Source organism: Spea bombifrons, chromosome 13 (genome assembly GCF_027358695.1).
Source record: "Spea bombifrons isolate aSpeBom1 chromosome 13, aSpeBom1.2.pri, whole genome shotgun sequence".
Classification (NCBI taxonomy): Eukaryota; Metazoa; Chordata; class Amphibia; order Anura; family Pelobatidae; genus Spea; species Spea bombifrons.
The window spans coordinates 4103454-4118777 of record NC_071099.1 but is presented as its reverse complement, the minus strand read 5'-3'; the positions used below and the strand labels follow the sequence as shown (position 1 = coordinate 4118777).

At 43.6% G+C, this 15324-nt stretch overlaps 2 protein-coding genes across 2 annotated transcripts; one reads left to right on the top strand and one right to left on the bottom strand.

The window, feature by feature from the left end:
- The first annotated feature begins 1091 nt into the window (after positions 1-1091).
- On the top strand, positions 1092-4852 carry UBE2C (ubiquitin conjugating enzyme E2 C). The gene is made up of 6 exons (XM_053453020.1): positions 1092-1295; positions 1393-1420; positions 1502-1588; positions 2263-2467; positions 3018-3077; positions 4697-4852. The coding sequence occupies exons 1-6, from the start codon at positions 1195-1197 to the stop codon at positions 4753-4755; spliced, it is 540 nt and encodes a 179-aa protein (XP_053308995.1). The 5' UTR covers positions 1092-1194; the 3' UTR covers positions 4756-4852.
- A 1738-nt stretch (positions 4853-6590) lies between these two features.
- Positions 6591-10151, bottom strand: LOC128471862 (regulator of G-protein signaling 9-binding protein-like). The gene is made up of 3 exons (XM_053453840.1): positions 9803-10151; positions 8066-8362; positions 6591-7430 (listed from the first exon to the last, which is right to left on the bottom strand). The coding sequence occupies exons 2-3, from the start codon at positions 8328-8330 to the stop codon at positions 6901-6903; spliced, it is 795 nt and encodes a 264-aa protein (XP_053309815.1). The 5' UTR covers positions 8331-8362; positions 9803-10151; the 3' UTR covers positions 6591-6900.
- Between the last annotated feature and the right edge of the window lie 5173 nt (positions 10152-15324).

Genomic DNA, 15324 nt, shown 5'->3' with positions numbered 1-15324 from the left:
CCTTCAAACTACCCCCCCCTCTGCCCCTTCAAACTACCCCCCCCTCTGCCCCTTCAAACTACCCCCCCCCTCTGCCCCTTCAAACTACCCCCCCTCTGCCCCTTCAAACCGCACAGGGCGCCACACTCCAGGGGGCGCCGCCGCCGGGTCCTCCCCCGCCGCCACGGGGTCCTCCGCCGCCGCCACGGGGTCCTCCGCCGCCGCCGCCACGGGGTCCTCCGCCGCCGCCGCCGCCGCGGGGTCCTCCTCCGCTGCCGCCGCCGCCGCGGGGTCCTCCTCCTCCGCCGCCCCCTCCGCACCTAAATGAAAACGTTGTTTTTTTTGTTGTTGGTTTTTTTAACTTTATTTAACATCGTCCATGTTAAATAAAGTTAAAAAAACCAACAACAAAAAAAACAACGTTTTCATTTAGGTGCGGAGGGGGCGGCGGAGGAGGAGGACCCCGCGGCGGCGGCAGCGGAGGAGGACCCCGCGGCGGCGGCGGCGGCGGAGGACCCCGTGGCGGCGGCGGCGGCGCCCCCTGGAGTGTGGCGCCCTGTGCGGTCGCACAGGTCGCACACCCCAAAGGCCGGCCCTGATTAAGTGACTGGCTCTCCTAAAGCGGGGCACTTGGGCCGTATGACACATTTGTGGCTACTTATTTTGTTGCACTGTTTTGATGTATACATAAATGATGGAATTGGTTACCTCATATTTAAGTGCTTTAACAATATATATTGCTTAACAAGGAACCAGCCGGCCATTTAGTCATACCGGATTATGTAATTAGGTACATGTTCAGACACGCTGGCCTGCAAAACTATCGTAAGTGCGCCAGTCACAGATTAGAAAAATAAAAAAAATAAAAAAAACTGACGGCGCATTATTGATTGACATTTTAACCATCGAATCCCGGCCAGCCATTGCCTTTTTTTGACAACCAATCACTTCCAAAAGTTTCAAACGCTGTATACGCAAACCACCCATCACCGAGGCGACCATTCAATATCGCCTCGCGATTGGCTAAATCATAAACCACCCGTACTGCTGATTGGCCGTTGAATGTAGGGTTTAAAACATTCAAACGAAGGGCGGTATGTTTAGCACTAGAGCGGAAACGGGATTATTCGTACTGGTGTAGAGCGGAACTGTAAGCGTTAGCTCGCTCTGGTAACGTATTTCTCAGGTCTCCCTGTAACATTTTCCCCTTTACCGATGGCTTCACAGAATGTAGATCCGGCTGCAGCTTCATCTGCCGCTGCTCGCAAAGGGCAGGAAACCGGAGCTCAGGCTGCTAGAGGCTCTGTAGGAAAACGGTAAGGCAAAAATCTATGCACGCTGTGTCCACGGGCCTATAATCCGCACTAAATGCTTTCTATATGTAATTGCCTTTATTTTTTATTTTTTTTTTAGCTTGCAGCAGGAGCTGATGACTCTCATGGTGAGTATGACTGGCTTTGTGTTCGCTGATTACGGGCGCCTCTCCCTGCTGTTCCAGACTGACGTTTGTACGGTTTTGTAGATGTCTGGCGATAAAGGGATCTCTGCTTTCCCGGAGTCCGATAACCTCTTCAAGTGGATCGGGACCATTGATGGTGCTGTGGGGACGGTCAGTTATACTCCATTTCTAACGTCTGCAAACCACCAGCTTTACACACATGACGTGCTAGCAGCGGGAGGGTTAACGGAACGAAAGCTTTTGTTAGATGCGCATTCTTTGTCTCTATCTTCTGCTATGTGCCAACTATCCTTAGCTTGGATGTGAAGTCCCTGTGCAGAGCTCCTATGCCACCATGGTGTTTTGGGTTAAAGCAGCCCTAATCCATCTTCCAGTTTAGAATTAGTAACACATTTAATAGAGGGGTCCTTGATTATGCAGCTAATGAAGTTTTTGTTTATACTGGAAGGATTGTTTCCAATATTTTAATCAGTTTTGTCAATTTGTTTCATATGATCTTGCCTTTGCTTAATAGTGAATAAATATTAAGTCTTATGCATTTCATGTGCACCCTATTCTCTGAAGCATCAAGTATCCTTGGCAGGTTATGCCCTTCTCTGTGAGGCTGTTGGTACATACAGTCAGGATTTCTGTTATGTTCACCCCAACCAGACTGCCCATCACAAGCCTAAATCTGACCCATTAGCGTGCATAGAATTGTCATTTATGCAAAGTTTTTGTTTAAAACCCACACAGAACCATGAGGGCCACCAATACAAAGGCTGCTGCTAGAGGTGTATTTTATGTGACATTAGTGTTCTGCTCTTCTAAATTACTTTCTATAGGTTTATGAGACCCTGAGGTACAAGCTGTCATTGGAATTTCCCAGCGGTTACCCTTACAATGCCCCCACGGTCAAGTTCATCACGCCGTGCTTCCACCCTAACGTCGACAGCCACGGGAACATTTGTTTGGACATCCTAAAGGACAAGTGGTCGGCTCTGTATGATGTTCGGACCATCTTGTTATCTCTGCAAAGCTTGTTAGGAGGTAAGATACTTGAGTAGAGATGGTGTTCCATTTTGCCTTATTAAAAAGCCTTGTGTGCATCGGTTGTGTACATTGTGCTAGCCAGTGGGCTAGGAAATGTATAAGTTAAAAATTGTGTACAATCCAAAATCTCTGCCCAACATTCCTACGAGTACTGGCTGCTGTGTGTTGGCTCACCTGCAATCCTGTCTATGTCACTATATGTTGTGCATGCGGCATTGGGCACACAACCTTTTGTGTGTGTGTGTGTGTGTGCGCCTACACAACTGTATTGGAATAGAAATCTTTCTTGATGGGGGAGCAATTATTTGATGCACAGGTAGAATAGGGTGGCGTTGTGGGCACAAGTGCCCTCCGCTGCAGATGCTCATGTAGCTGTGCATCTGATGCTAACGTCGGCTGTGAAAATGTTGTTCCCTACAAACTCACACTCCTATCACAAGTGTACTACTTCAAAGGCTTAATATTAAGAGAGCCTGCAAACTTGCATTTTAATTAGTATGTAAATAACTTTTTTTTTTTTTTTTTTTCTCCTCCCCCTCTTATTCAGAGCCTAACAATGAAAGTCCTTTAAATCCTCATGCTGCAGAGCTCTGGCAAAATCAAATAGGTAAGTCTTCTGTACATTATGATGTAAGCCAAGTTAAATGCATTCTGTCTGGCTACTAATTTTAGAGTTTTATAAATGTCATTGTCTCTGCACAAAGCTTCTGCATGGATTTGCTAGGTGTAAAGGGGGCTAGATTGTGGCAAGGGGGGGATATCAAGGAATACATCAATGTAAAAGTCCTGCTGCAAAAATGTTCCATCCACAAAGTAAAACTTAAACAAGTACAGCTGTTAAAATGATGCATCCTGTGTACCAACTACACTAAAAGCTGAGCTATCACACATGCGCAACCGATGCATCTATAATGGGTTTTGCGCGTATGGAATTTTTTTTTTTTGGACATTGCAGTTTGATTTATTACCTTGGGTACCGGGCATAATCCACACCAACAGGAACACATGTTGCATAGAGATGCATATCTAATTCAATGCTTAAAAGGGAACTGCGACCAACCTTTTTCAAGAGTGGTGCTGTTTTCATAAATATCTGTTTATCTAGCTATATATAGATATCTCTTTTCCAGGTAGCTATTGGTAATCTTATGTTATCTTGGCCTAAGCAACTATACATACAACCTGACTCTTTATATTACTGACCCAGATTAACCCTGGAGGCGAGGAATTAGTGAGGCATTTGATCAGGGAAGAGCATTCAAAATACTACATGAGCAACAGCGGTTTAGTTAATGCCAATAGACATTACTGTATGCACAATGAGGCTTTTTGCCATGGGCTCCCCTCTAACCGTATTCTGTCGCTCTCTGACTAGTAAATGATAACTTGGGTATACAATTCTTGTTCCTTAGTTTTTACTGTCAAACCTTCTCACATTGTCCCTCGTCCTGCATTACGGCATACAGTGCCTGGCTGAATCAGGAGTGCGTTGTTCTGATTGTGGGATTGAGTGAAATGTTTCTGAAAGCAAAGCCGCGTTCTGTAAGAGACATGGCCGCCTGTCAAAGGCAGGGCTGACTTTTCTAGCGCAAAACATATTGATTTCCTTCTAATAGGCTGTCCTTACCACAAACTACTTTCTGCTCTTGTTTCTGGAATCCATTAGCAGTGGTTTCATAATATGACATTATGATCTAGGTTTTAATAGTTGCCTTCTGATGTAGATTACCATCTAAGTGCATCCGGTTTCATTGTTTACTAGGCTAGCCGATGGTAACTTTGTACTGCTTGCACTTTATGCATAATGTCTCATGGTTGGCAATGGTTATTAAAGGCTTGCTTATGATTTGAGTTCTTTAAGTTATTCTGCCTCTTAAAACTTCATTCTTCAATTAGATTTGGGAGCGCCACTGCATTAAAAGCTCAGTACCCTCTCAAACTAAATGGCTTGTTAAAGTATTGTGACGTGGTTTCTATAAAGCCACTTTTTCGTAAAACTAGCTGAGCGTTTGCCCTTAGTGTGGGTTTTTCAGTGCCTGCAGCTCTTACAATTCAATGTCAGCTTCACAGAAATGAATATATTAGACTGAAACTCCTGCCTGGCAATAAGTGCCATACATCATTAGTAGCAGATGCCTTGTGCACCGGGGAACGCTGGTTACCCCAGAGTCTCATAATGCATTCGTTTTGTGGCTCACCTTGGATAACCGCTGGTTTTTCTTATAGCATACAAGAAGCACCTGCATGAACAGTATAAGAAGCAGGTTCGGGAGAAGGACATCTGACAACCTTAATTTGTTTTCCACTGTACATTACTGCTGTAATATACGCCTAACTTAATACTAGATTGTTGTACAAATAAACATGATTTTATAATGCTCAGCCTGTATCTTTTTTTTTTGATAAACATTTGCATATGTTTGTAAAATGAATGTCCTGATGCCTTTAACAGATCAAATAATACAGTCCAATAGGCTGACTTAAATTCACTCATTACGCCAAGTCCCTTGGAGTGGATGATGTTGGTGCATGTGAATTAGAGTAAGTTGTCATGCCAAGTGTCAGCTCCTGTTGTATGTAATGGTTTAACAGTTGCCGTGTTCTGTCTACAACGGGGTTTTTTAGTTGACCTGCCTGTTCTTGCTTTTGGAATCTGCAGTGGGTGAATAAGACTCATAAGTGGCATTGCTAAGATCCTGGATGGCGCTCTTCTGTTTTTTACACTCCCCCACAGTATTGGCACAGTTCATGCAAAAGCATCTTCTACAGTAAAGCTAGCTGTGTGGACCACAGAAGACTAAATGTATAAAGGAGATTCTGATGAATCCCTATGTACTGCTATTTGCATGAGAAACATTTTAAATGTGTTTGATGTATGTGATCGCTCCGCTGTCCCTTTCTCCTGTATTCATATGTTGTATGATGGGCAGAGTCAGTTTACTGGTGTTAATGGCTGCAAGGATGCACCTCACCCTCACCTGTAGGAGATGTCATGACCTGCCCATGACCCTGCAAGAGTCTGTGTGTTTTGCCTATTAAGGTATTTTAAATAACTTTCAACAACCATGTGACTGGAAAGGCCACAATACAGCTAAATATGCTGAAGTTTCTTTTTGTAGTTTTGCCTTTCCTTGAAGACGCCAGTGGTTCACTTTGTTGGAAGAGAGTACAGCCCCCAAATATTTGGAGATCAGTCATCCATGCACGGTGGCTCACGTGGGCATTTTTATTCACTACCCTTCAACCCCCCCATAGCCTAAGTGAAACACTGCACCTCATATTTTGTCCTCTTAATTCCTTTACGTGTTAGGGTTGTTGCACTCACTCTGTGGCCACAAACATTTACAGTTCTGGTAGAGTTTTGTTATTCATTAAGTTTACGCATGGCTATTATGTTTCAAGTCAGTTATTAAGTCATTACGTAAACAAAAATATAAAAAGTCAAATTCAAGCTAAGAAAACTGGGTTAGGTAATGTTAAAAAGTAAATCAAAATCACTTATTGTGAGGAATTCTAACCTAACAACTAGTTTTACCTACAATGTACTGTCATTTGTCAAACTCACTGAATATTTTTTGTATGTAATCTTTTACTGCAACAGCGTTCCAGAAGGAAACGATTCCTTTTTTCAAGGATATCTGCTCTTAGACGGATCTTATGTGATACGACTGTTATTGATAAACAGAAAGGTATGCTTTTTCAGCATGAAACATCAGTAATTTTAGAATAAGGACATAAAATTGAATACCAGAGGAACAGTATAGACGTATGCAATACATGTATATTTGCTAAATGAAATTGAATATTAATCTGGGTGTTATGCTTAGCTGTTTCAGAACAAATATAGACTTTAGATAATGAATCTAATACACACATAACTACAAGAGAAGATAGGGAAAGTATCTTACATTAAGTGCTTAATATATACCCTGAGGAAGACTACATGCATGTCCCTTAATGCACCGCATTGGCAGAGTCTCTTAAGTATGAGTGGCTGGGATTCCTCAAGATTGATAATGATCAAACTAAATCTGTTTACTTACAAATGGTGTGCTTTCTGTAAGGCACCTGCACAGAAATGAAATGAAATTGTTCAAGATACTGCTGCTGCAGATCCCCCCCCCACTCCTGTTCTTGCGCAATACTTCACATAGAACAGATGGGATCAAAAGGCAGGCCTGATTTCTATGATGGACAAACTGACACATGCATTGTTAGCCTCTGCTATCATGTCTGGTATTTTATTTTTGCTAGACTGCATGACACTTGCCTGTCATTTAGTAACACAACTGCAAAGCAGGATATTTGCAAAAGTGAAGCCTGACTCCCTTCTCGGGTAATGCTTGTTTGTACGCCATATACTTGTGTGCAACTTGGAGGTTTCTCAAGCATTGTTTGTACCTCTTCAGTAATCATTTGAACGGCAAGGGTTAGGACACCATACACAGAGGCCGGGGTAGTGACTGTCCATGTGCACAACATCCCCTGCTCGACATGTCCTCTCCAGCAAGGATCTCATTATCAGAGCCCTCATCAAGGTCACAAGTAGAGGTGACCTCTGCCCAGGCCTCCTCAGTAGCCTCTACAGTCCATATGGGGATGCTTACTTTCATCTGCATATCATGAAGCATCCTTTCCATGTGTTCAATCTGATCAGCAAGGTCTGGAGAACAAGGCCGTTCTGATCGTTGTTGGTTTTCCCGAACTCTGCTACCTGGTGACTTGATGTTACGGGCCCTGTAGGCAACTTCAGTAGTCTTGCCCGTTACGCCGGTGTTGATAAGCCTCTTACGCCGTCCGTGCAAGGGAAAGAGTTGACATAAGTGGTGGGCTTTGCATAAGTCTTGCTGGAAGAGCTCTAGGGTGGAGAGAAAGAGCACCCATGTACGTTCCAGCTCCACACGTTCCTCCTGACTCACTTCCTGTTCCATTAGCAGTACCATCATTGTGTTCCTCAGATCTGGGGGAAGATAAAGGGTTCAGTATTTACATATCTGTATGCTTTACTTTGTACCCCCTGCCCAGGTTTGCCATCTGTCAAATGCTCCATGACACAGATCTTTGTCTTTCACATTGCCTGTTTGCCTATTTCCTAATTTGAGGTTTTGGCCAATGATTTCATGCATGTTCCCAAAACTTTCAATACTTCTTAAGCTTGATTTAATCTTTGTGGCTTCAGATGTTATTATTTCTCTTGTTAACACATTTCAATTCACTCCTACTCAGTCGCTGCATCTCATATTATACATCTTCATTCAGCATTGTAGTATTTCTAGTCAATATTCTGGTAAAACAGAGCTATTCCACCATACAGTTTTAGATAATCTGTCTTTCCATTCAAAACACTCAAAGTCTCAGAGCCAACCTCTACACAGATATGTTCTTGTTGACATTTCATAGATAATTCCTATTTATAATCTTTACCATTCCAGCTCGTGCTCCACTTTGCCAACCCCACAGAGAATCAGAGATCTGGCATCACTCATACACTTTGTTAATTTTCATTGATGGTTGTGTTCTTTAAATCACTACAATGTTTTCCAATAATGCATATGCATCTTACCCTTATTTTTCCCCAAAAAAATAATCACTCACCCGTGCTTAACTCAAAGGCTTTCTTTCTGCTCTCCTCCAATTCTTCCCTCAGCCTCGTACAGTCCGATGTGCCCCCAACACACAGAACCAGCTGCCGATAACAAGCAGTAACCTTGTTGAGGGAGCTGTGCACCTTCTTGCAATCTGCTACTGTCTCCAAACATCTGCCTTCAGCCGCCTGCCCACGAATCCCTCTGATTGTTAAAGTCCTGGCGGCAGGGTGCAGCAAAGTGGGTACAGCGGGGGCACCTTCAGAGTTAGACATGCTGAATCGGATACCTCTTATGGGAAGGCCATCTAAGCATGGAGATCACAAAATAATGTAACACACATGCATAACTTCTGTTCTTAAAGCATTTACTTATATTGAGTGTGTTCTCCCAATGCATTCTCCATTAGGCAATGAGTTCAAATTTAAGCCAGATGCACCACATCACTAGACGGAGTAGTGTTTTCATATAGAAACATTCTTCCGGACACAGGAAGGATATTTTCCCTAAAATAACATGGACTTAACATGGCAGGCATAATTACATTTTATTATAAAATCAGGAGGGAATATCTGATATCATGGGGGGGGGACATAACCATGTCCCAAAACTATGCGAACGCACACATTTGTAGTCATACCCGATGGGCTAAGTCTAAGTAACACATGCATTGTATTCTGAGCATCCTTCAGTATCAAATACTTGTTATCAGCTAGTACCTGTCTGAACCACGTTCATCAAGTACAACTACTTGAGATAACTCAGAGTCACAAGTTGGTTACTTCAGTTGAACTTTTTTGCTTGAAACTTGTTAAATTAGTTTGCCAGCCACTGTCATGAATTTGGCACTTTGGTAATTTGGGTGCTGCCAGGAGAACTTCATATGGAGAACATTCAACTCATAAATGGAGGTCCTGGGGCGTCATAAGTGGAGGTCCTGGGGCGTCATAAGCGGAGGTCCTGGGGCAGGCACATGAAGGGGTAACCGACTTAAGTTGGCCTTCTAGGTTTTCTGTACAGGGCAGCCAAATGCTGCTCTGTATTTCCGCAATCAGTTCTTTTGAGTTTTTTTAGAAAAACTATATTGCTATAACTCCCCACAAATCACTCGTTCTGTCCTTACTATCAAAGAAATATTTATAATTAAAGACGGAATTTAGAGATTGAGGCTTTACGCATCTGCAAATGATACATATGGGCACCGCTTTGATTTGGGTATTTTTTTCTTTTTTTTTTTTTTTAAAGAGGAATAGTCTTTTGCCAGCTAATGGCAAACGGAAATGGTGCGTCATTTGCAGAAACAAAAATGAGCGAAACATAGAAAAATAACCCGTGCAAAATTAATTATTTTAGTTACTTGCCGAATTGCTACAACCAAAGCTTGTTTGTTTACACCATGTTCTGGCCCCTTGAAGGACTGCTGAGTTATGGCCTTGGGAGGAGCCCTGAACATGGGGCACTTTACACAGAAGCCCCTCACTGTATTGCATTATGTTACTCTGTGACCCCCCAAATCTGGAGGCAGTTTGCCTCAATAGCCCCCCAAATCCCACCTGGCAGGACAGGGACATTTACCACTAGGGATTTGCAAGCAGTTTCACCCACCAGGCATTACACTGCCTTCATAGCAGCGTTCGCTGTATCCCTCACACAGCCTGGGCGTTCGTAGCCGAAATACACTAAAGGGCGCATGAAGAGTGACTGGCTCCGGGCTCCATGGCCTGCTTCCCCCGTGACAAGAACCTACCTGCCCTCCTGGAGCGTTCAGCCGGCAGTGGCCCTTGTCATGCCCGGCTTCGGGCCGCAGCTGGAGTTGTGGAGAGTGTGAAGAGGTAGGCGATGCCGGGACGGGAGCAGAGAGATCGCTCGGTGAGAGGCTCAGGCTGCGTGTTTAATAGGATAATGGCAGGAAGCAGCTGTTCTGCTGATTAAAGTCTCATGGAGCCGCATTCCCCGGGGAAGCTCGTCCGTTTTCCACTGTGGGAAAACGCACAGCTCCTGGCACAGGATCCCGCCTCTCTCTGCAGCTCCCAGCTCCTTCCTGCACCGGCACCTCTGGCGGGAGGAGGGGGCCCATCACCCCGTGTTCGCTGCCCCTCATGATGCCTTATAATACCACAGGCATCCACACACACCGAGTGCAGCCGTGTACACGAGCACCGTCACCGTCATACATGCAGTCAAATGCGACTGCTTTCCCACCAGCGGAACTGCATGTTACACCGGGATATCCCTGTCTCTAGCTTATGACTGATGGGCACTGTTTTTTTTAATTTTAAATCTTTCTAATGAAATGAACGATGCAAACATATGACGTCAATACAAGATTCTAAAAAGAAAAACAACTTTTATTGCTCATTCAACAGAAGGTGATGTTAATACCTCTGGTCTCTGGGGCTTCACCAAGCAACACGTCCCACAGTGCCATCTTTGCTCCCAAACAGCTTATCAGTGCCATCCTAACCCTTCAAACTGCCTGTCTGTGACATCTCTGCCCCAGTATGTCATTGCGCCCTAAACAGCTGGTTTATTCCATCATGGGCCTCTGTCTGTATTATCTGTACAATCATTGCCCCCAATCAGCGTCACACACATAATATACACATTCATATTAACAAACACTTGGACATTTTTATGTTAACACACATTTATACTTACACATTCATTATGACAAACACTAAATGTTAACACAAAATTATACATAGATATTCATGCTCACATACACTTATACATACACATTCATGCTCCCCTGATGTGTTAAGGTGATTTTGTGGAACCCCTGATCCTGAATAGTTAACCCCTTTGCGATCCTTAGGACATACTATTACATCCTATTAAACATGGTCTACATGACCAAGGACGTACTAGTATGTCCTACGGTTTTCACGCCAGCATGGACATTTTCCTGTGGTGTGATTTGACAGCCTGGGTCTACACTGTCAGCAGAAGCCATTATCACCAACTTTCTGCTAACTGATCTCATGTAAGGATGCACCAGTTACTACAGAATAATGGAGAATGGCGAACGTAAATTCAGGGATTCTCTGCTGGCAGTGTCAATCCTGTAGGGATCAAAGTGAAAAGTGGGAGAAATTGTGTTTCTTCCACTCCAAAATTACTTAAAAAAATAAAAAATTAAGAATAGTTGAAGAAATATACAAATGTACAAATTTAATAAAATGAAAAATGAATAAGTAATTAAATTGAATCCAGTGATGTCACCATTACATCATAAGGGGCACCATCCAGTTCCAACAGAGATTCCTGAGACCTGCAATGGATTTTTTTAAAAATAGGTGCCCAAAACCTCTTGCCTCTCCCATTAGAAATATACATTAAAATGTAAGCTTCTTTGCCCCAATCCAAAGTTCCAAATTAAGTAAAACTAATGCAATATTAAAGAGAGCATTTTACTCCCTAATAAAATTAAAAACCTATGCATCTGGGAAATTATTCTACTTAGGGAATGTTGCTGGATAGAAATCAAGGGATAATTTTTTGATCAGTGGCACCTAATTTGTGGAAGAAATCCTAAGTAAAAGTTGAATTGTCTTTTTATGTTCTTGCTGTTTGTTTGTTTTTTTACATATTATTCATACTAAATCACAGACTATACACAAAAGTGGTATAAAGAGAAAATAATTTGTGTGAGTACACTAAACATGGAAAAGGGAATCATAGGTGAACAAAGATATGGTAAAAAATGGCAAAAAAAGCATAAGTAAAATCGTTGATCACGAAGGAGGAGAACTAATCTCTCACCTGATCCCCTCAACCCCTTGGACTTTTGTGTTATGCTTTTCCCTATCCCCATCCCACTCCCTATCCCCATGTGTCATTCCTGCCTTAATCCTGCCATTTTTGCACTCCGGGAATTGTTTAAGCTTTTTACAGTTGCGATGATGACCGTTGCTTCTTTATAATATGTTACACGTATAATAATAATAATGTATAAATGATTTTTGGAGCACACAGTAGAGTACTTACACATGCATGAAGTGCTTTAATGTCTAATGGGTAGTGTATTTAATCTTATTGACTGTACACATTTTATGCCTGCATATACTTGTTATGGAACCAGAATATATCAGCAAGAAACGCTTATTGTTTTAATGAATATAAGCTGGCCTCGACCAATATAAAGGGTTAGACCTCACGCAGATACGTGAGAGACGCAAGTAGCAGTGTATTCAATTATCTATGTTTTAGTAACCGCAAGCGCCATCCGGCTATATCTCGTTGCAGGAAAGTATCTAATATTTGCTTCTAACGGTTTTCTGCCTATTTCCGCATAGTTTCAGGATTAACCAATTAATAAGCTTTACGTAACCTGACGCCTCTCTTTCCGGACACTATATAATCTATAATATAAACAAAATAAAGCAGAGTGACCCGTGCACGTACATTTATATTCACATAATTTGGAGCAGTTCAACAATTGAAGAAAGGCTTTATTGGAAAGCATCCAAAACATACTTGATAAAGCTGTTGACTTGTGTTCAGTGCTGCATCTCCTGGGAACTTCTGAGCTGTGGGATATGGCCAGGACCACCCACTGATGTCAGCTGACATTGGTGGGCAGTCCCCCTCATGTCGGTTGGCAGTCCCGCTGACGTCAGCGCCAACATCAGGGGCGTTCCCGCCGACGTCAGGGGTGTTCCCGCTGATGTCAGAGGCGTTCCCACTGACATCCGCTGACATTTGGAAACACTCCCATTTAAAGGGGAAATGGGCAGTGAGCAGGTTGCGTTAAGACTCTGCTCCTGCGACCCAGAGGATTCAGGTGTTGACTCGGAGAACCGGTGCTTTACTCGGAGATCTCCAGGTCCAGGTATGTGTATGTCCTATGTTTAAAAATCACTCAATCGAATGACTTCTCTGTGCTTTGGCTAAGTTCAAGTGTAGTATTTCCCTATGGGAAGGGAGAGATTTAGCATACCTGGGAAGCACCGATTCTCCGGGTCAACACCCGACTCCTCTGTATCGAGGTAATGCGGTCTTGACAGGCTCCACTCCCCGCCCATTTCCCCTTTAAATGGGGATGTTTCCTGTGATGTCAGTGGGGACACCCACTGACATCAGCAGGAACGCCCACTCACAACGGCAGAACTGCCCCCAATATCAATGGGTCTGCCCACTGATGTCAGCTGGACCACCCTGTCCCACATGGGTTGGCTCTGGGTAGCCGGAGCTCAGAAGTTTCCAGATATGGGAATTAGGCCTTATTCTAAGATATATAGCAGAGAGCTCTGCATGGGCGGTCTGCCCATGAAAACTATATCCTAACTGGTGATTCCTTCACACATTCCTCCAACTAACTAATTCATACAAATTGAAGGATAGCCATCACCTCTGTGCTCCATTTGAGCTTCAAGCTAACTGCTTATTGACCAACCTGGACTACAATTCTGTGTATTAAACTACCCTTTATAAATAGGGACATTACACATTCTTGTTAATCACAACAAGTGTACGTTTCTGAAAGCTTTATCCATTTTGATGTATGACGGTATGTTGAATATTGGTGTCATAATGCTTGGACAACACAGTCTTTGGCCAATGCCCCTTGGATCACTAGACCTTGCCTTTACATAGAACAGACACAAGTGTCAGCAGATAGAGGTCCAAAAGAGGGAGCTGCTCATATATACAAATGAGCACAAAATGCTTAGAATATTGAATGCATGCTTGTACTATCCAATTTTGCCATGACAAGCATTCAAGTATATCATAAACATCCATTTTAGTCTCTAAAAACTAATGAAATGTCCATAAGGCCCTGTTTGAAGAAGGCTCCAGGGCTTTCCCTGTACTCTTATTTTCCACTGAAGTGATTTTTATTTTGCAATGGAAATACATCCAGCTCCTAAGAGACATTTAGAATCCTGCTGCAACCCATATATTGAAAGGGGACCTGCTGCTTCACACACGCCTGTTGCCAGGCAACCAACGCTCTCTGGCATTAACCTCTTCCTGAATTGCAATATGCAGCACAATGTAATATAATCGTCATTTGACAATGCTTCTTTGCTTGATATTCACAGAATAGCTTTCCTATACCCATGGTCCATAATTACTTTCCCTTTTAAGCCTAAGTTAATACATCGGTGATTTATCTCAAGGCTTTGAGAACATTTCCATAAGAAACAATACACTGATCAGCATACCTGGGAACTCTCCGGGTTTGACCCGCAGATTGCCAGGTGAGCACTGCTTCTCCGAATCCTCCGGGTCACGGGAGCGGGGTCTTGACAGGCTGTCAGCGGGAACACCCCCGCCATCAGCGGGAACACCCCTGACGTCAGCAGGAACTCCCATTAATGTCAGCGGGACCGCCTACCGATATCAGCGGGACCACCCACCAACGACAGCGGGACCGCCTGGCCGCGTCCCGCAAGGGAGGGCTCCAGGTAGCCGGAGCCCAGAAGTTCCCAGGTATGCTGAGCCATAACATTATGACCACCTGCCTAACATTGTGTAGGTCCCCCTTTTATCGCTAAAACTCCCATGACCCATTGAGGCATAAACTCCACTAGATCTCTGAAGGTATGCTGTGGTATCTGGCACCAAGATGTTAGCAGCAGGTCCTTTTGGTCCAGTAAATTGCGAGGTGGGTCCTCCATGGATGGATCTTGGAGCTATGTATTCTCCAGGTACTCACACGCACCGGATCATCCACGTAATGTAAAAGAAAACATGATTTATCATACCAGGCCACCTTCTTCTATTGTTCACACGCCCATCGTAGGCACTTTCAGCTGTGGACAGGGGTCACCTTTTGCACTCTGACTGGTCTGCGGCTATGCAGCTCCATGTGCAACAAACTGTGATGCGCTGTGTGATCTGACACATTTCTATCAGAACCAACATTAACTTTTTCAGTAATTTGAGCTACAGTAGCTCGTCTGTTGGATTTGACACACACTGGCCAGCCTTCGCTCCGCCACGGCACCAATGAGCTTTGGCCGCCCATGACCCTGTCACCGGTTAACCATTTTTCCTTCCTTGGACCAATTTTAATAGGCACTGACCACTGCAGACTGGGAAAACACCACAAAAGCTGCAGTTTTGGAGATGCTCGGTTGTCTAGCCATCACAATTTGGCCCTTGTTAGTCGCTCAGATCTTTACACCTGCCCATTTTTCTTGCTTCTAACATATGAACTTTGAGGACAAAATGTTCACTTGCTGGTTTATATATCTCACCCTCTAAAAGGTGCCACAATAACAAGAGTTACCAATAAGTCATTATTAGTCATTAATGAGATAG

What these genes read in the sequence shown, in the direction of transcription:
- UBE2C (XM_053453020.1), top strand. Translation starts at nt 1,195, where the DNA reads ATGGCTTCACAGAATGTAGATCCGGCTGCAGCTTCATCTGCCGCTGCT. An exon ending in AGAGGCTCTGTAGGAAAACG is followed by an intron (nt 1,296 to 1,392) that starts GTAAGGCAAAAA and finishes TTTTTTTTTTAG; the next exon opens with CTTGCAGCAGGAGCTGATGA. An exon ending in TCTGCAAAGCTTGTTAGGAG is followed by an intron (nt 2,468 to 3,017) that starts GTAAGATACTTG and finishes CCTCTTATTCAG; the next exon opens with AGCCTAACAATGAAAGTCCT.
- LOC128471862 (XM_053453840.1), bottom strand. Translation starts at nt 8,330, where the DNA reads ATGTCTAACTCTGAAGGTGCCCCCGCTGTACCCACTTTGCTGCACCCT. An exon ending in AGCCTTTGAGTTAAGCACGG is followed by an intron (nt 7,431 to 8,065) that starts GTGAGTGATTAT and finishes ATCTTCCCCCAG; the next exon opens with ATCTGAGGAACACAATGATG.